This window comes from Diorhabda carinulata, chromosome 1, assembly GCF_026250575.1.
Source record: "Diorhabda carinulata isolate Delta chromosome 1, icDioCari1.1, whole genome shotgun sequence".
In the NCBI taxonomy this organism is placed as follows: Eukaryota; Metazoa; Arthropoda; class Insecta; order Coleoptera; family Chrysomelidae; genus Diorhabda; species Diorhabda carinulata.
In genome coordinates, this window is record NC_079460.1 from 6,529,662 (window position 1) to 6,552,304 (window position 22,643).

General features: G+C 30.0%; 2 protein-coding genes across 2 annotated transcripts in view; one reads left to right on the forward strand and one right to left on the reverse strand.

Moving 5' to 3' along the window:
- Positions 1-432: 432 nt before the first annotated feature.
- LOC130898060 (V-type proton ATPase subunit S1) lies at positions 433-6,717 on the reverse strand. The gene is made up of 8 exons (XM_057807099.1): positions 6,460-6,717; positions 6,135-6,246; positions 4,958-5,222; positions 4,442-4,527; positions 3,639-3,823; positions 3,380-3,478; positions 2,754-2,958; positions 433-1,892 (listed from the first exon to the last, which is right to left on the reverse strand). Exons 1-8 carry the CDS (start codon positions 6,555-6,557, stop codon positions 1,677-1,679), a joined length of 1,266 nt encoding a protein of 421 aa, XP_057663082.1. The 5' UTR covers positions 6,558-6,717; the 3' UTR covers positions 433-1,676.
- Positions 6,718-14,915: 8,198 nt separating this feature from the next.
- Positions 14,916-22,643, forward strand: part of LOC130893474 (E3 ubiquitin-protein ligase RNF220-like) — a 159,224-nt gene continuing 151,496 nt past the window's right edge. The window contains exon 1 of the mRNA XM_057799650.1: positions 14,916-15,032. Coding sequence (XP_057655633.1) covers positions 14,916-15,032 — 117 coding nt within the window. The remainder of the gene's footprint in view (positions 15,033-22,643) is intronic.

A 22,643-nucleotide genomic window follows, 5' to 3' on the forward strand; every position in this document is an offset into this window, starting at 1 on the left:
CGCAAGAAAGCTTCAAACATTTTTATGTCTCCCCCGCTTCAAATGATGAGATATATTCTCATAGTTGCAATCTGCGTTGCTCGAGTTTTAAAAATTCTGCCAATTCTCTCAACGCTCACTACGACCCATCTCTTGACAGGGATCGTCGCGAACCTTAGTCATGACGCCATGAGTGACGTTCTCACTACGACCTCAACGATCGTAGTCTCTATGTGGAACGCACAAACGAGTATTTATGGCGTCGTGAACACTTAGTGGAATGCACCATAAATAACATTTAGTATCTATTATTTCAATTTTGTACCAGTTTATTGACAGCCTCTATATGTTCGTGTATCTATCCATACACCTGAAGACATTCTGGCACCAATCTCACTCCTATTGTGAACCAATAGTCAGCTCATTTCACCCAAGTTAAAAAAAAACATGGCATATTTTTCATAATTTATTAAGATAATTTATAGTCTACACTGTTTGGCAACAGAATAAATGGTACTGCATTTATCTACTAAATGATGTAGAAGTATATACAAATAAAGACTGGTCTATAAATTATATATAATATATGCCCTTCACCTTGAAAAAACTAAAATTTTGGTTAGAAATGAAACATTAAAATTAGGAACACTTTTGAGACAGTACCATACCATAACAGTGTTATAATGTAATATTTACAAAATACAAACAATATACATCCCTACAAAATTAGCGTATTTTTCAATAGTATAAATCTAACACATAAAATGAACCAAATATCAAGGCTACACTTTCTTCAACAATTATTGTACTACTACTTGAACAACAAGTTACTAGGTTTTATATAAATCCAAAAAGATGATAAAAACACTATTGTCATATATATTTATATAATGTGTGTATTTAGGGAAAATTATTTTCTAGATCTCATGGACAAGTTAATTGAAAATATTTTTTTTAAATAAAAATGTTTATAATTATATTATACAGACTAATATTATTCTTTTTGTATTACAAATCATATGGCAATAGGGTGAGTTGATCAGAGTTACATCAACCCAATATAATTTTCTAATAAATTTTGTGCCAATATCAGGTTTATATATTCAAACAATAAATTTGTTTTTTGCAGCACTAATGAAAAAGTTTCGCTTTAATCCACTATTTGTAATGTATTTTTGTGAAAAATCTTATAAACGATGAAGGAGGAAATGACAATCAAACAGATTCATCTATAGAAATACTGACACTTGATGGTATAATGAATGGTGAATTTTTATTACGTCCAGGGGAAGTAGAAAAGGCAGTAGAGCCTAAAGTACAAAACCTGAAAAGATCGATATAAATGACTATAAAAAAATAGAAGCTTAGTTATCACAAGCCTTCCATCATTATTGATCTTATCAGGTGAAATAACTAGTTTTCTTGGGAAAGGCTAACTAATAATACTGCTCGTATTGCTAAACAAGAAAATGTCTTATTCTGAATCTATGACAATATATTTTGTATTTCTGTAGAATCCATAGAATTTATCAACAGAAGAAACATTTATATGTGTCAATTATTTTTTAACAGTTATATAACTTTAACTTCAAATTAAGGTAAAATGTTACAGTTTTAATATTCTATGGATTATTAAAAAATACTGCAGAATTGAACATTCGAGCTTAGCAAAAAAGCATATTATCTAGCGACACGAATTATTCCGCATTAATAGTAATAGTTTTTCCTTTAGCATCGTCGAATCTATCCATAGTTCTAATATCCATCATCATCGTAATACCAATTGTCATAATGATCAATAAAATAGCAGTTACAAACAATCCAGACCAAATTGGAACAGTTGTGAAGCCAACGCAGTCATACGCATCACCAAATTTATTTGTTGAATTTTCATTGTTGAATAACAACTGAATCTGAAACAAAATTGTTTATTTTTAAATAAACCTGTTTTTCAATAATTGTTATAAAACTGATTGGAAGGCAAATGAATATAGTCACAACATAATCAAGAGGAGATAAGATTTAAACACCAATAGAAAAAATGTATTACTTTTATATATAATATATTGTTGGTAGATCAATATTTAGCCATAAATATGTGAATTTCATAAAAATGGCACTACCTTGACATTGTTTTCAATTTAAGTTCAATAACATTGAAATCTGTTGAAAGTCATCTTAGACATTGGTATTTATCTATTAAATCTTTAATGTTGGTAAAGTGTTCCAAATCTTCCTCCTTGCTTGAATCTCAAAGATGAGGAGGCGACCGTGGAGTGTGAACGCCTTAATGGAAATTTCAATAAGTATCTATGATTTGACTTTTAATTTAAGTTTCAAAACATTAAAATCTGTAGAAAGTCTTATAGCATTTATTTTTCCATCAAGATGTCATGTTTGATATAGTCTTTTCATAGGTGCTGTAACTTCCTTGATTGAAACCAAAAGCAGCTTGACAATGCTCGGAATATAGATAGAATCAGTACAAACTGGTTTTAACTTAACTAGGAGAGAATATTGATTTCTGATTTGATATAAGATCGGGACTCTTCAGCTTATGGTATAGTACCTTAGACAGATCAGTTCATAATTCTCAAGGGTGAGGGTTGTCATAGATCTAATAGCTTGATTTGAACATACAATTGAGCCTACGACCATAAACTGGACATTTTAGACAAAGACAACAATTTACAAAGAGCAAATTTATTTTAATTATATTATGGCAAGATGTTTTGTTAAAATTTTTTAAACTGAATAATTAAGAAGTAACTCACCTGGAAATCCTTTAAGAGTATCTTCAAACTATCATTGGAAAAAAATTGATCTCCACAGTGGAAAGAAAACTTTTCTGGTGCATAAATTGGAGCTGTTGGGATTAGGGTTAAAGTGTTCTCCTGGAGAGTGGAATTTGATATAACAGCAGTTATTTCATCTACTTGCTCCCAATATCCAGAGCTACCATTATTAGTAAATGACATTCTAAAATAAAAAAGATATTCTAGCGGATGGCAACTAATATAAAACCAATGAAATTCATATATATGCAAGATAGTGTAGGTGTCAGTTATTCATTCATTTGTTTATTCACTTTTTAAAATCAAATTATTCAAGAAAATCTTTTTGGTATAAATACTCGACCGTTTATCAGCAAGCAAGACAGTAAATAATCTGATGTCATCTCGAGCACATTGGTACAGGCAAGTAAACGGCTAATTTAAATAAATCATATGAGTTAGTGTATAGTTTAGTGAATTGTGACAGGTATAGTGTACCTAATGTATGAGTATAAATAAATTATGTGAGTAATATAAACAGTGTATATAAATTCACCCCACCATGAATAAATTAGAAAAACATTACATTACACACAGTGATTTGAAAAAATATATTTATTACTTACTTAAGCACAATATTGTGTTTTGAACTTCCACTTGCAGTTAAAGTATAATAAGTTGAGTTACTTGTATTTATAAAGTAATCAAATTTTATGGTGTTGACACTAAAAAGAGTTATTGGTTATTATATTTTAAAATAAAAATTGAACAGCAAAATAGTGAAAATGAAAGTTATGAACTGTTAACTTTTTGAAATGTAAAACTCAGGGGTTTTACGATATTTATAACTATTCACAAGTACTCAAATATAATTTCAACACTTACGTGTCATCGTATGTATAGTTGGCTTCAGAAACATACAAATATATGTTAGATGTCTTGTAAAAATGTGTAGAATTTCCGTAGGGAGGAATCGGCACTTCTGAATTAGTTGTGCTTCCAGTATCTGCAGAGGTATCTTCTAAAAGAGATCTTGTCAGTCTTGATTTTACAACTTCTTCAGATGCAACCTGGAGGTAATGTAGGTAAAAAATTTAAAAAGATCCTTTTGTGTACTAAAAGTATTTTCTTTTAAATTTCCAATTTAATGGTGAGTTTAAATTTACAAATATAAGCCATTTTAGAAAATTCGTATCTATTCATACAAAAGTTGTTATATTTCTGGTTTAGGTAATTGCTACCAGACATCATATAAAATTTCTAAACTAAACTATCTTCGGAAAGTTGGGGGTAGCCACATTATGTGAATAAAGGGATATTCAAAATGTTTGAAGAAAAACGTGACAAACCGAATGGCATGTTTGACAATGGATTTTTATTTATTATATTATTAGGTCTGGAATAGGCAACACTCATACTACTCAGAAATAGAGTGTTTACTACTGAAATAGTATAATATATTTCCGCAATCAATCTATTACCAAGTTACAAAACGGTTTCAAAGTATTAGTAAAAGTACTGTTGAAAAATTTATTGCTTAGAGCTTGGAGTCAAATATAATGGAAAACAAAACTTAAAACCTTCGTGTCAAAATTTTGTTGATAAAAGAAAAAAATTTTAGAAGTCATTTTCATTTAATTTAGTCTTTTTTAAAGCGTCATTGTTTATATGTTTAGTATGATACTCACCCATGATGTGTGATAGGCTGTGTAAACTGCTAGAATATTATCATGTTTTCTAGATAAATCCTCGAAAATTGCAGCAATAGCAGCATCTAAAAATATTACTTTTGTGAATGGCTCAGAAAATAATTAATTTAAAATTTATGATAGCACAGTTGATAAAATTATATCCAAATTCATAACAAAAAATATAAAATACAATCCAAAACCTTATAAGACAAACAGTTGACAGTGGCAATTTGAGTAGTAAACTGATATTTCTGAAACATTATAATTGCATTATACCTGGAAACCATTACTTGCAGACATGTCAAGCATTAGCAAATAAATGGAAATCTCAACTCTTTGAACCAACAGAAGTTGAACTTTGCTTGCTGTTAGTATTAAATCTGTATCTAATTTAGTGTATATGATTATACATTTTTCTAATACTCAAACCATTTTTGGACAATGGAAGGGTTATCTTATTTCTATATTTATATTAAAAAATATACAAAAGAACATATATTATATATATCTCACCATGTCTCTTCAACATAACTATCCTGTCTTCAGAATCCTTAGCATCATTTAAATTAACAACAAGTACATCAGTCTCTGGAATTTCAAAGCTTTTTCCAAATTTGTCAACAGGAACTTCAGTAATTGAAACATCTAGATGCTTTAGAGCTGTAATTGGATTCTGTACATTAGGTAAATAAGAAACTCTTGTTGACTTTTTTAATTCAACCAAATTGGGGAATGTTACAGCTGATGGATCATGTTGAGCAAAATCTTCTGGACTCAACTAAAAAACCATATTCACTATAATATTTACATTCACAATAACATCAGTTCATGTTTGGGATAACTGAAAATTGATACTTAAAAATGATGAGAACTATATTAGTTCATTAGAAAAATTTACCAATATACAGGTTTAGACATTACATTACTTTGAATTGTATGGATATTCATATAATTCAGGTAATGTGAAGGAGTAAACTATTACAAATATTCCTAATGAGTTGGGCCATTTTGCAATTACATATTAAGTCAATAAATAACATGTGTTGGGTGAATAATTCAAGAAATATTAAGTAAAAATGAAGATTTTGGTACAGGAGGAAGAGTAAAGAGTGGATTAGTTAATTGTATTTATTTATTGAATGAAGTATTCAATTACCTAAACTTCTGAACCAAATTATCAAATATCCCTTGAGTACTTTGTACTTCCTATGTGATAATCCCCAATAAATGCTTGTAGAGATACAAAGAACTAATTTTTTGTTGTTGCTACTTGTACAATTAATAAGATTTTTTATTAACATTGGAACCTTGGAAAATGGTATTTTAAAAGATGAATTCAATAACTAATATTTATTGTTCCATTATTTTGTATTGGAGATCATTTCTCTAGCACTATTGATTACAAAGTTAGTTCATGGTATATCAAAGATTTGTTAGTAATCTTATGAAAGAGTTAATTTTTATACAGACACTCAGAAAAATTGAAATTTTTCACTTTCAATGGATACCAATACAAGAATATTGTAATTGGGTTCACCTTTTTACATAGGAATGTTAGTGTTTTTTATCGTTTCTTTATATAAATAATAGTTATTGAAATTATTATTCCAGTATGGAGAATATTCAGACTACAACTTAAGTCTTGTGATTCTCATTGTGCCTGTCCTTAAAACATGTGATATATACTTACAGTTTGTTCTGCAAATATTACTAACAAATATCCCTCATCCAAATAGTGTTTAATTTCATTTTTAAATATGTCTTGATTAACTCTATTTAGGGCTGGAACATGTTCGTTGGTCCTGAAAAATAAAAAAACTTATTTAAACTAAACCAGTGAATTTTGGGATTTAATAAGATCATATGACCCATAAAAATGGAAACAGAAAGAAATACCACGACATATTTTACTTTATAAATAAAATGAGTAGAAAGGATTTGTTTAAGTAATAATAATTAGGTATAAAAGGGAAGAGCCAAATAGCAAACATTTAAATAATAATTAAGAGTAATACCTTTTGTTTGACCACATGAAACACGGGACAAATTCTGCACATTGTACTATATTAAAACCTAAAAACAATGCTGCAAAAAGCAATGCACTGGCACTCATATTTAGAAAATTGTCCGTATTTTTTTAAAGCAGATATAATTTAGATTTGATCACGTGAAAGTGCTACCCAACATTTGACAACCAGATCACACGGTTTGACTGTTTTCAGTGCTCTTGACAGGACACTCGGTGTTTTAATATCAAAGCTGTGTTTCTACTCAGTGTTGCCAGTTTTAACGTTATACTGATTCACCAATAGGAGGGGTTTTAGTTTTGATTTTTATTTAGATTAACTAAAAAGAGTTAGGTTAGAAATAGCTAATACAGTTTTTAGTCTCTTACCAGGAAACAAACACACTAATTCAACGAAAAACTTCCTAGATAAACATTTTCACAAACTGATATTTATACTAACTAGTGAAATTTACTCAAAAATATCAGACTTCAACTATACATACCGCTCTCAATAGCCATGGTTCATATTTAAGTGCTATTACTACTGCCAACATACCCTACGGGGGTAGTTCGCACTATCGCTATCAAAAATAGAGAGTAAACGAAACTGAGTTGAGAAATGATTTCGTTATATCAATAGGTTCTACACAGTAGAAGCTAAAAGATTTAAAAAAGTGTCTGAATTTACCGAGTTTCTTAAAAAAAATATAGCCACAAGGTATTGGAAGCAAGCTATGTGCTGACAATTATGGGTAAAATCAGTACATCTGAGATATACAAAGTTAACATTCAGTCCAGATATCTCCCGAGTCAACTATCGACAATATTGAAATATCGCATCAATCTGATATTACAACAATTGTTGAACAGAGATATGGTTTGGTCCTTTTTAGGATGGTAATTTGTTTTATTTTGTTTCCAGTTTCTTTACAATTCTTTCCAAATTTATCTGCCTCTCATTTAACCATCTCTCTGCAAACTTGCGTTAACTTCACACATCGTTACTTCCCATTGCAGCTTTCGGTCTAGCTCTCCTTGTATGTTCCAGCTTACTCTCGATATTTTAAGTAACTTTATTGTACTTCTCTATTTATTCGCCTTCTTTATACACCATTTTCTTTTTTCGGTCCCATAATAGTACGTATAATTTTTTCTTTACATTATCATCACTTTTTCGGCCTTTTTCTTTGTCATTTTCATCACTTTTGCAACATAAGTCATAATGGACCTTATTATTGTTTCAAATATTTCAAATTTTGTTTTCATTTTTCGTCATTTGCTCTTCAGCATTTTTCAATTTGAACCAAGTGCTCCAATCGCTACTAGTATCTTCTTTCTTACTTCTTCTGTTCTATCTCTTCGTTCATTATTATTACTCCTAGGTAGTCGATTTTCTTCAAACCTTCAAATTCGCATCTTCTAATTTCTCCTTTTTTTATTCTTTCTTCTCTCTATACGCTACATTGTAATGTTAAGAGCGATTTTTTCGACTTCTTTAATAATTTTTTCCATATTTCTTTCATTACATTTCTATTCTTTGCTACTATAGATATATCGTCTGTGTGTTTTATTACTGGACCCTCTCTGTTTCTCTGTTTTATTATTGATATTTTTTGTTACATAATGGAGGGTAAAGACAAATAATCTGTTTGTCACCATATTGTGTTCTTAGCACTTAAGTTTTCCAAGCTCAATCTTATTAGTTTTATTAACTGAGTTGGGATTCTCATGTATATATTTCAAAGCTTTACTCAGCTTTATTTTTAAAAGTTGTGTTTAAATATTAATATATGATTTGGTAACTCCTACGGGGGTAATTTGTTCTGTCAACGGTAGTTGTCTTTGTATTTAGTTGATCTCTTATACTTTATTCATATACATATATTCGGTTGTTCTATAAATGGTAACTTAATTGTTGACAATCCTTTTTTTTTGACGAGACGGGGCTGCTGGTATTTCAATTCGAATTGGATCAAAAAAATAACACAATGAAAATCTACCGCATGATTATACGTTTGAAGACAAATGCTAACAAAAATGTGCAGAACAATTTCAACTGAACTCAACGCAAGTCTAATCCATGAGATTGTTCTGGCATTGGATGCCTTAAAATTTTGGGGCCGATACAGGACTACTCGACTTGTTTGTTGGTGAAAGTTCATATGTTACGTCATATCACATTTCCTTGTCAATATAGAATACTTGTATAGAACGCCTTATATTACTAATTTGATAAGCTTATACAGTTTAAATGTCAAACAGCTTGCATGCCATATCGGTATAGTTTTTCTATCTATTGATTTTTTTATGTAAAAAGCAAGCATAAGAGGGTAAACCCTATCACACTTAAGAAGTTCTAGTGGTGCCTGCCGTATGGAGATGCCTGTGGATATTGATCTTGAGCTTCTGTAGGTTGTAGTGTTGGAGAAAGAAGTACCTTGGTAGCTGATTCCACAGCACTGTTCCAAAGAAATTAGTCCTGATATATTGAAGTTCTGGGCGTCTGTAAACGGACTCGGGGTTGATGAGCCACGTTTGCCTGTGGAGTAGGTCTTGCAAAAACTGCTTTAGGCGAGATTATGTTGGACAGCTCGGAAGAGTATCTGCCATGGTAGAATGGGTAAAACAGTGTCAAGTCAGCGACCTTTCTTCTATACTCCAAACTGTCCATGTTTCTGGTTAACACTGGATCGCCTATTAGTCGAATTTTCGTCTGTATTGAGTCGAGCATGCTCAGGAGCTTAAAAATGTGCGACCAATACTCCAAAGATGGGCGAATCTGATATGTGTTTTTATACATATTTTTTTGTTGTTACATATATATATATATATATATATATATATATATATTTATATTTAGTTCTTATGAAATACCTTGTATCGCAGACTTCGAAAAATCCTTGATGTCCATTTCAATTTTAGTTATAATGTAGAGAATGCATTAGGTTTATGACGAAAATTTTGTGTCAAAATATTCAATTATAAAACAAATTTTTGTAATATGATTTAAACAATAAATAAATCATTGCTTGTCTAATTTAATGTCTGACATTCATGTCTAAAAAATATATTTCATTATTTCTTATTTTCGTGCCAAATTTTTTAGGAGAAAAACTCTATGAACGACTTCATGTATTTTTTTAAACAAAACAATAGACAATAATCAATAAAACGCTTGGACACACAACAATTTCAATTTCAAATATTATTATATTCGATAACCAACAATGCAATGGTTGACTAGATCGGCGAACCAGTCGTATGCCCATCTGTTCATTCAGAGAATAGTTTTTTGTGTTGTATCATGGATAAGTGTATTGTAATTGTAATATTTTTTTTTATTCATAGAAGCGTTAGTGTAGCTAATTTTAAGTAGGGAAGTATTTGGAGATTCTCAAACCTGCCTATGTACTTCCCAAAATTAAAGCAAATAAGTATTATAGAGATAGTAAAAGTCCTCATACAATAACATAGAGAAAGCAATTGACAGAATTTTCCTAAATAAACAGGAAATTGCTTAACAAAAAAGGGAATAATTCCCTTAGAAGCGCACACAAGCAGTCAGAAACATATCAATTATGGTAACCCTAGTTGTACAAAAAGCCTTCGACTCATATGGCTCTAAGGGTTATTGCATAATATTCCTGTCTCATATATATTTTCTCTATGAAAATGATCTTTATTGCCATAGAGTTGGTTTACATGTGTGTGAGCTAGAAATTCTATAGAGCGACACTTTTCACAAAAGATCTGATGTAGGTAGATTTCAAATGCCTATATTTAAAATGATTAAAACAATTGTTAAATCTTCAAATGTGGGTTTTCTAATATTTCATTTGAATTTTCTTTTAATACTTTACAGTATTGTTGCAGTTCAATATTTTAGGTGATTCACTGAAGTTGCTGTTTGTCGATGAAAATCCAGTTACCTGCCTAATTTCAATTTGAATATCAGTTAACGTGTCGGGTTAATCAAATTTCAAGTAAAAGAGTAAATTATAACTACTGTTATGATATGTTATGTAAATCTCGCGCAAAGTTCTCAGACACACCTATCTTCTGATCAATTTCAGTTGAGAACAAATTCAGAGGAACTGATCATGGTAGGAAAACATCAAAAAGTTGGATGTCTTAAGTATCTGAAGACGTGAAACTTGATGTTTATTACGTGGTGAAGATAATCCAAAATATTTCACGGTAAATTAAAGTCGAGTTAGGCATATCTTAACGGTTGATAATACGTAATCTGAACCCAGTCATGATGATCCTGATCACCGCATGTTTGGGATAGTTTGCAGAATTCATGTAACAACAATCCACATTTCTAAAGAAATTATGTTTTTTGATGAGCAACATTTTGTCTAAATAGGTCAGTGAATCATTAAATTGCACATACTGGAGTAATATAACTAGATGACTGAAGGTTATACCCAACACCATCGCATTATGCAGAGATGTTCACAAGTGTTTAAACCAGTATTTTTCTAGATGCTGGATTGGTAGATAAGGGATCAATAGATTGACCAGATCTTAAACCTCTACCTTTTTTCTAAAGGGTTATTTATAATCAAATGCTTATGTCGATCATGGATGCTATACTCTATTTTGGAGAGGACCATATATATTGAAATTAGAATGTGTAGGCGGGCCAGATTCAAATGAAAAAAATGTACTGAATTGAACATTTTATTTACTTAGTTATATAGTATATAATATATGGTTGTAGAAAATCAATCAGTTATGAAAAAGGGTAATTATTTTGAGCTCGAAGATCCTGATACTTGACTTCTCTTGTCTTTGACAGGCTCATTTATGCTAGGTATCATGCTCGAAAATCTTGGGCGATGTATATTCTTATTTATTTTCTAAACGAAAATCTTGTACAAACTGCTTAAACTGCTAGTGCTTCAGTCCTCTGCTCATCATAAAATTCACTATTTTAATTACAGGTTGCATGACATGGTCCATTTTTGAATGTTCAGATGTCAATTATCTCTGATAAATCATACAGTGAAAATTCTAACATAGTTAAAACGCCCGAATGAATTCATAATCTGCTATCAAATGCTCAACTGCAGAATAAATATCATTTGCTGTTGTAGTACCTGTAAATGGAACTTTAATAATTCTACAGTCGTTTCAAAGTCACTGTTAATACTTCTTATGAAAACAGAAAGCTAAGATATATTCCCAGGATCAGTGTTTTTGTCAACATCCAGTGACAATTTTTTAAATTCATTAATTTTTTCCTTCAGTTGAAGAGCCAAATTTTGAGATAAATCATTTATTCTAGAAGCAAATACTTCAAATTATTAACTTTTTAAATTGAAATGAAACATATCGGCAACCTTCATCATACAGTTTTTAATAAACTCACCATCAATGAGACGACAATAAAACTTGATTTCAGGGCATTCGTATCAACGTGTATCTTCAAGTTAAACTCCTTACAAACGGCAACTGTTTGATTGTAAATTAAACACTTTCATTTCTATTAAACAATACATAAATAAACAATAAATATATAACACCAGAATATTTCTTACTTTATTCGTGAAATATAGGGTAATAGAGAATGCCGAAAAAATAAACTAGGGAAATAGAAGTATCAAATTAAAACTTTAAATAGAAAGTAGTAGTAAAGTACTGCATTTGGTAATCCACTTATCGTTGAATTTCTCACCGAAAGTATTTTAGGAAGCCTGTCGTGGACTTAACAATATCAAAACATTTCCGATTATAAGCACCGTTTTTATTCTAAAGCAGACTCAGATTTAGCATGGTACTAACTCTGGTGTGGAGACACAGGAGGAATTTTATCGATCAAAACTTCAAATCGATTTGTGGGACGACGCAACATGATGAAGAAAAAAGACGTTGATCCAGTTTTCAGGTCTTTTTTCATACATGCTTCGCAAACGCCAGTATCCACTTATCATATTCGGTGTTTAACAGTTTATAGCTGGAAACGAATTTGATGTACTATTAATAAAAGAAAACAATGATCATGATCTTAATGTTCGGTTGACTGACTTTTTCAGACTAAACTGATTTACTATTGAATATTCTGAATTTTTGAGTGTCGGGGTCATAGCAATAGTTAGATCTAGCCCTTTTTTGCACGATGGTGGAAATTTCCATTATATCATTGAATGCCTAAAAATTATATAGAAGAACAAATTCACTTTAAGCTGATCATGTCTGGATATCTTTTTAATGTCCATTGCATAAAAAACATAGCTGTTAAAAATAAGCAAGTGTCACTATCAGTGAAACGAGCTTGAGGATTTCATTTTGGTGTTTGTTGTAGTTGCAATGAACGTATGATTTCGTTTTTCATTTTGTTTGATTATATTTGAGTTTCTATTGCTAAAAAAGGTTTGTAAAATGTGTTTTTGTTATTTTTAGAGCAATTTCTGGAAAAGTTTGCGTATGGGTATGGGTATGTATGGGTAAAAATATTTCTACTAATTTTTTATTATTTGACATTATTCTAGAAACCCCTATATGAGAAGGAAATCGAAGCATATTTGACTCAGTTGAACGTTGGCTGGCTATCAGAAGATGGCCTTGACGAAGACTCCGATAATGAGCTGCACAACGCTGATGAACTATGAAGATACCTAGAGGAAGAAAATGACGAAGATAATGAAGTTGAGGAAACTGTAGTTGCTGTTATAGTGGACAAAACTCTTGACACTGATCCTCCTCTTGTTCAGAAGGAGGTTAATGATCAGCTATCTAATTATTTGCCCAGTTATCCCATTGACAGTCCAAAATTGATATGGAAAAAAAGGAACATGGTATATGTTACGGACAAAACTACTTTCTTGGGTGATGCTGCTTCTCCTGATGAGATAACTCTACTGGAAATCCCATACTAGTGTTTCACCAATATTATTACAAAGGTTTTTGTCAAAAGATTAGTGGAACAAACAAACCTATATATAATACAAAGCAACCCCATCTCATCTAGATCTTTTACTGAATCTGGCATAAACAACTTCTTTGGCACCCTTTCTGCCCAATAAGCCCCACAAATGATGTTTCAAATTATACGTGTTATCTAATTTGATGGGATATACCCACGAATTTGAAATTTACTCAGGATACGAAAATTTAGAAAAGATTAACCAGATCTTGGTGCTACAGGAGATGTGGTGGTTCGTTTGCTTCGAGGAATACCAAGAATGATAAATAAAATTATTTACTTCGATAATTTTTATACCTCATTACCATTGGGAACTGTCGGACAAAACAGAATTCGAAATAATAAACTACCAGACAGAAAACCCTCCATGAAAATATAAGTGCCAGAGTATCTACACTTGATGGTGTACTTGTGGTATGGAAATACCACACTACTTGTAGTGCGGCACAGTAAAAGTCCTATACGCGATTCACCACATTTCATTTGTGCACACCTCGATGTACTTTGGTTGAACTAATCCTAATTTTGATTTATTCCAATCAATTATTTTTTCCGACAATAGTCCCAATGCAAATGAAATGTGGAGGAGCATTCTTATAAGTAATTGTTTAGAAAGTTTACTAGTACTAATTAATTCATACGTTCGTGATTACTAGAAGAAAACAAAACCAACTTACAATCATCTGACATTCTCTGGTAATTTGACTATACAAAGTGTAACATTTGGATTATTATAATATATTTAAAACGAATGCATTATTTCCAATCAATAAGAAAATCATAGATATGGTAAAAGATACATCTTATAACATTTAATTAGACCTTTAGTATGTATTAGATACACCCACAGCCATACCTACCACAAAATAAAGGCGTTCTTTCGTTCTTCTATCCACGTGGTGCGCGCGCCAGGGGTGGCAGCCAACGTGAACCTGGAAAAAGTGGGGTGAAACTTGAAATCAGTTTCAATCGGGATGTATGACGTGATGTAACGGAATTTCTTACGTTACGGTGTTTTTCGTGTAACTTTCGCGGAGGTCGTATTCGTTTTCCATTCCCCTAAATCATCACAATAAGTCTTAGGTACCTGTAACATTGTAGATTATGTTTGAATGATCAAAAACAGATATGTTTAATACAACTACTCTGAGTATTAATCTAATTTAATTTTCATTGTAATTACAAAAAATATTTGCTAGAAAAAATTAAATTATTATCAAATCTATAAATATAATAATAATGTCATGAACGTCGAGATGTGACAAGTGTAAATAATTATTTGGAATATTTTGAAGAATTTGAAAGATTTATTAAGAATCGAAAAAAATATCATCCGAATTAACAACTATTCATCTATATATTTCCACCTAATAGCTACGAGTTTTCGATATTGAAATTTACTTACTTCTAAAGCAATGTCAAATATAAAATAGTTACTTAGATGTTTCAAGGTTAAAATTATCTTCAATTTATTTAGATATATCTGTTTGAAAATATGTCGGGCATTTAAGATAAATGTATATTCCTTAGTGATGGAAAATTCAGCGTATGCTCCAAATACAGCTTATCTAAATTCTCCAACTTTAGTAGTGTTTTCTCAAGCTGCCGGGGGACTACAAGATACTTTGGGTATTCAAAGACCATCTCAGGTTAGTGCAATTTTAGTGAAATAAATAAATAAGTGATTAATTTTGAGTTATCGAAATAATTGCATGGACGATAACTAATTACTTTGAAAAAAAAATTAGTTTCAAAATGTACCTATTTATAATGAGAAGTATCAAATAAATTTTTATATATATATATATATATATATTATATATATATATATATATATATATATATATATATATATATATATATATATATATATATATATAAATGATTTTAGGTCTCTTCTGTTTCATAATTAGTTTTTTTTTTGATAATTAGTTTTTAAAATAAAGATAAATTTTTACGTTTCGACTTTTCTTTAAGTCTTTATCAAAATATGATATTGACACTGACAATTTGCTTATTTATATTGATCTATAGATCACCTTCATCATGAATATCAAAATAAGGATAAAATCAACTTAGAATTCTGTTCTAATAAAAAGAAATAAATTTTTCCTTGGTCCCTACAGCTCAAATATATAGTAGTAATCAATTAAATTATTTGTAGTTTTATTAGAATTTACAAAGTAGCGCTATAAATTTTACTTAAATTATTTAGATCTTTTTTATGATTTATAGCTTTTTCGTTCTTATGAATATGAACCATTTCTAAAAATTCTCTTTTTCATGTATTAGATTCCATTTCGAGAATTTTTGAATTGATGAATTGAATTTATGTTTTATTTGATATTTCATGGTTAATTAATGCAGTTCTATTTTTTTATCGTATTGATGACCTCTTAGTCTATTATCTAAATACTGAGATGTTTGCCCTATGTAGACAGCGTTACAATTAGTACAAGGCACTGATATATATATATATATATATATATATATATATATATATATATATATATATATATATTACTTCTTTTGTTTTTTGGTGTTTTAGATTTTAATTTAGTGAAATATTTGGATAATGTATTATGTCCTCTATGACTTATACTAATATCATATTTATTGAAATAATTCGATAATTGTTGGGAAAGTCCTTGGTAATGAAAAATGTTTTAGTTTTTGATATTTCGTTTCTGTTTTGTTTTTAAATTGATTGTCATCAATCAATGTAATCAAGAACATTATTTAGATGCATATACTTATACAAAATTCCATTTTATAATATTTGATGTGAAAGTACCTAAAACTATAAAACTTCAACTTGGTTAATATTTTTTGGAACAAAAAAATAGATTTTGCTTGAGACATCTCTCAAAACTATGTATCTTCCCAACACTAATCAACAATACAAAGCAACAAGGTAAATCTCCAAATTTCCATCCTTATTTCAGCCAATAATTCAGATAATTATAAAAATTCAATAGTTTTGGATATCTACGTGTACCTTCACTTTCTGAGCTGCTAGTCCCAACAAAATCCTATTTCATATGGTTACCATTGCAGCTCTTCTGCCCAAGGACTCTTCTCGTTCAACTATAGAATTATTGCCACAACCTTACATAGATCACTTAACCTTTGTTAGAACAACTGCCTTAACGAATCTAACACCTCACTCGCTATTTATAATATACATAAACCTTCATAATAGGGACTTAATATTTCATGATATTGGGTTAGGTAAGTCTCCCTATGTGTGGCAGACAGAATTTGTTGATATTTTTTGGAATGATAACAATTCTGTTATTACGATAAAATAGAGCTGCCACAACATTACTACATGAATGAAAAGAAATATGTAATTTTTATCTGTAATTTTTATCCGAGAGTCATAGCCATAGGTCCAACTTTCATCTCCAGTAACATTTTTGGGTATGAAATTCGGATTTGCATGATGACGATCCTCCAATTCCATGCAAATTGAAATACGATTTTATTTTTGTTCATAACTCGAAAGTTCCGGAAGAAATTTGAAACTCACTCCTCTCATATGCAAATCATAATATATAGAAACGTTTTTTGCACATAACTTTCGAATTAGTCAAACGTTTGAACTAACGAGTTTGTCTACTTTTTTGATATCTTTTCTCGTTGTTTCCAATTTTAAATTGTTCATACCACTAGTAAACAATTTAAAATTACTACGTTATCGCCATAGATAAGTTTTAACAACTCTTGAGTTTCTTTTGTTCTTTTTTTCAAATTTTAATGAAACACTTCTGATAACTCAATGAAGATATGAATAGTCCAATAATATAGTACAGGTTTGAATTTGTTTACACTTGTCGATACTTGTTTCAATATTGAGAATTTTACTTACAGCGTTAGAAACTGGAGCTTTTTTAACACATATATACAATATTTACAATTTATACTAGATAGTTTTTTACCAGTCTCAAAAAAAAAGTGAATATATATTCTTCTTTCTTAGTTTGCTTAAGGATACATATTTCCACTGATTAATCAAATGTTGAAAGCTATTTTCAAATCCTCTCTAATTAAATTTTTTGTTAAATAGTTAAGTTGAAAATTTTTTAAACTTGTGAATCCATTTTGCCGTACAAATGGGAAAATTGAAATATTGCAATAATTCTTAAATTTTCATCTGAAGTAGTATGGAAATGGGATCAAAAAACAGCACAAGCATATTCATCCTAATTTGAATGTATAAATCATAGATATAAGTTTCTCCCCGAAAGCAATTAAAACGCTGCATTCATCGAAAACCACTACTAATGATGAAATGTCGGGATAAATTAGTTCACATCCATTTGAAAAGTTCTTATTATACATTTATTATGAATTATAGGGTCTTTTCAGTTACGATTTATTTTACCCATTTCACAACTATCCCTCACAACAAAAACTGTGGAAATCTCATAAATAAATGTCTATTACTTATGAACTATTAATTTAGTCAACGATTTTTTAAAAAACTTACAAATACCTCTAGAAGCTCATTTCCACCAAACGATTTGTTTTTTACAAAGAAAAAGAATTGAAACTGTCTCTTTACAAACTCACATGCTAGTAGATCTTGCTGCCAAACGATCTAGTTTTCTTTGTATTGAATTTGTTTTGTAATATTTTTGTTTATTTGTACTTTCCTGTATCATTTTTATTGCCATGGATTTTTTTGGTTCAGATGTTTATTTTTCTATATTTGTTGGTTTCTTCGTCTTAGCAATACGCCTGTAGTGTGGTTTTTCCGATTTTTACAGGTCGCTGTAACTATTCAACATTTTTTAGTGCTATGACTTCACATCTTATATTAAAAGGAAACAGAACTAGACGTTACTGAACTTTTTGTGTTTGTAATGACTGTTCTGTATTTGTAACTTTGATGTCCTTTGTAATAGATCAAACATACCTTCTAACTCTCTTTTAATGAAAATCGTCCAAATACCATATGACAATATGTCATATGGTGTTTGGATGTCATATATCACACCTCATCTCACCAAGAGTTTAATGATGAATAATTGAACTATCCTCTTCTTATCTCTCAACCTTTCAGAATCTAACTATAAAGTGTGTGTTAACTCCCATTAATTACTCATTACTTAATAGAATAATTAATCTGAAACCAAAGACACTAACATTAACTTAAAAAAGTCGATTCCGATAAGGCGTTAGTCCTATTCAAGTTCATTATGACGAGTCCGATTTGCGTGAGACAAAATATACTTACTATCAATGAATTGTCAAGTAGAATGATTACAGAACCGAAATCATGTGCAGTAACAATGCTAATCAGACATAAACATATGTCTCTGTTATTGATGGATCGGTTTGCAACAGGCTCTATCGACGAATCGTCTCGTAAAATAAAAATAAAGAGAACTGTACTATGAAAGAGACATGACAAAGAATAATGACTGGCCAAGAAACGATGAGAAATGACAATGCCAGTAAGATATTGGCATTCAACTTCGTTGTTAATAGTCTTGGAACAAATGGCAATAAATAGGAGTCGGAACAAAGCTAAAAATACAAATTATTCATTTTATAGGTGAAACTTTCTTGAAATATGATTAATTCCTTACATTATGGTTTTAAGTCCTTAACTTCAAAGATTGCAAATTACAATATTATAATATATTTTAACAAAATTTTGCGGAAAATGGAATATTTGCTCTTAAAATTAAAATTGTGCTTCAATTATATTATGAAAATATAAAAATAAAATCGTGGCAATACAGAAATTCCCAATTCCAAAGAATCCATGAGACTATAAATATATCATCTACCAGGTATTAAACAAATGGTCATGATTATGTATAATAAAGCCTACAGAGGAAAAAATATTAATAGAATTTAATTACAAAAACTAGAAATACTTTATATTATATAGTATAAATTCAATGAAACACTATCAAAAATTAATGATGATAATGAATCTCTAATTGTTGGAACGGTGAAATCCACATTATTGGCATTCCAATATCAATTTTTGCTACTGAAAATCAGTTGATATTTTCAGTCCTGAATTATGAGTCAAAACCACTATGAAGTAGAATCAGTAATACAGATCCATAATAATAGTAAATAAGTTTGCAATATGTTAATTAACGAAATTAGAATTCCTCAAAGTCACAATACCTAGATTCAAGTTGTAATTCTACTATTTAACACATTGACCAAAACAAATTAAAAAACGCGCCATATTAAATTATAAGCTCATGACTATAATATTTGCGAAATTCAAATAACAGCACACCTTTTGATATTAAAATTATTCAGTAATTAGTTACTATTTATAAACATGGCTATACAGATAAATGGGAATTTTAAATTCGAGAATAAATCAAAGATTACAGGAAAACAAGTAATAAGTAATCTTAAAAGCAAATAACAACAGCGAAGAATTAACAGCAAAAATACGTAATAAAATATTTGTTCGTAGTAAGTATTATGACAACATGAAATATAGTTAAATATAAAAGCGAAGAAAAGAAGTAAGAATACTGGGCTGAGAAGATTGGTTACAAATATCCCCTAGTTTCGATTCTTGTTTTTTTGTTTTTTTGAAACAAATGGGGGAGCCTTTGCTTGCTTTCATAGCTTCTTGATATTCGTTGCTTCATTAAGGTATCAGTATGGGATTTATTCAATAGTTTACAAATTTCATTGTTTTTATACATTTAAATTTCCCTATCTACTGCCTGTGATGTGATATCACGATATCAATCAAATGTTTAATCATTCTTTTTGAACAGCAAATATCTTGTTCCATATTAAATTAAAAACTTAGTAGAAAATGAACTGCTTTTTTTGATAGTAGAAGTGGTGTGAGTCCTCTTAAAAAAACTAAGTTAACTGTAATTCTGATGAACTATAGATGCCTTCTCTCTATAGATACAAGATACAATCACATTTCAAGTTCTATTTTGACATAAAATAAACAAAAATAGTTTTGTTGTACAATGCTATCGCACAAATATTTTTTTTTGAGAGGGGAATAAGTCCATTCCTAATAATTATAATTAATTATTAGGAAAAATTAGCAAATGTTACTTATCTAGTACTAGTGCATTAAAAACCATATTATTAACTACATATTGGTATTATTGTTCTGATGAAATGATGAGAAGTAATTGAAAACTGTTTTTTTCTATGACTATAACACAAAATGGCTATATCTTAACTGTTCTTGATAGATCGATAAGGTAAAATGTATTTCCTTACCTGATTAAACAATGTCTTCGTTGTGTTATAAGTGTATTACACAATAAATCGAGTCTTCTATGGAATGTCGAAGTTCAAGCAATGGCAGCTCTATTTATTCATAATTGTATTTTGAAGTTACATTAAATTTGTTCATATTATTAGTTACATCATTTCGCTGTTACCTATTAAGGCCGTAGAAAAAGTATAGTGTATAACTATACTATAACATGGAATGCTAATTTGCCACTCATATGAAGTTTACAGTATGCTGTAAACTTCATACTCATGGGAAATGACCATCATTCCTTGTTCGTTAAACAATATGCTATTGTTTAGTTCTCTATCGCAAGTCCTACTGTTTGGTTCTTATACTAATAGATTGAAGTGGGAGTTTTATTTGAATATAACTGCTATTAAAGCTGTAAATTAAAGGAATGAATAGACAATATGCTACACTACAATGAATTCATGTACCTACCTGTAAAGAAAACGACAATCTGGTAATTTGGTCTGAAAGTGATGTTGGTGAGTAAGAGTTACTATGAAAGTCATTACACGCCACCTAATAGTCAAAAGAGAAAATACATAAGTTCTGTTTTTAATTTAAGAAAAATGTACAGCTTATATGTTAAAAAGTGCGAAGGAAACCATATAACATTTCTCAGCAAGCAAATATATCGGAAAATTTTTAAGAATCATTTTAAATTTTCATCACCCACGTATTCATGTACATATGGTGCTTCGGGACTTGATGCAAACAATTTGAAAGTGAGTAGATGACGTGAAAATAACGCTACGACTTTAAAAAAAATTTTCTCTTACCACCCCTCGTGTCTGAGTTATAGGCCTTTAAAGTTACGAAATTAGAACTAACAGTAAAGTAAATTTTCTAAATTATACATTCGAACATTATGAATTTTTGGATGGACGAATGATTACGTATATCCAAGTAGGGTGTTTGATAGTATAAATAACTCTATACTACTATCTGAAGGCCAAGCCGTAACTTTTCCAGGGACGTTTATGGTTTAGGATATATGTAGATTTTTAGATCGTTGTATATGCCAAGTAAACCGTTCGCCGTAAAGAAACATTTTAAAGAAAATTATCATAAATTGTAATTATTTACTGAAAATACTTGTAGGAGGTATCAAAACACAATCAAATATTTCTAATTGAACTGCATACTGTCGAACATCGTGTTACTTACATACGGAAAAAATTGAAATGTAGAAAAATTTAGTTGGTTAGTCTACAACTTTGTGTTAATGTGTGAACAGGAATAGTGGGTAATGATTTAGCATGTCCATATTTGATTGGTAATAACCTGAATGGTCAGCGATACTTCGAATTTCTCCAAAATTATTTCCCACCCATGTTATGCGATATTCTTCTAAACATTCTCAAAGACATGTGGTTCATGTACGATGGAGACCCTCCCTACTTTCTAAATGATGTAGAGAATCATCTTAATAACATTTTTCCTAATAGATGGATTGGTCGGGGAAGTCCATTAGCATAGCCACCACGTTTCCCTGAATTAAATACAATGGATTAATTTTTTGAGGATATCTTCAAAGCTTGGTATATGCAACACCGGTTTTTATTTGATAAGTTGTAGGCTAACCAATTACATTTTTGTATATTTCAATTTTTTCTTTATGTAAGTAGCACGACAGTAAGCAGAATATGCAAAATGTTTGATTGTATTTTAATACCTCCTTTAAGTATTTTCAATACATAATTACAATTTGTTAATTTTTTTCAATCAATCACAGTGCGATTGATAGTTTTAGTCACAGATACTATACTTTTAACTTTAATCCAGACATTGGAGATCGAGGTTACTATAACGAAAAATCTAAAATAAGTAAAACTTTGATAATAAAGATTTGTAAATATTTATATTTTTAGTTGTCTGACCACAATTTAACACTAAATACTTTTCCACTCATTTTAAGTATGAAAAAAAAAACTCTGTAACTGAATAAAACGAAGGCACTTTTGTATGACTGAACACATGCTACAGTGAGATTCAC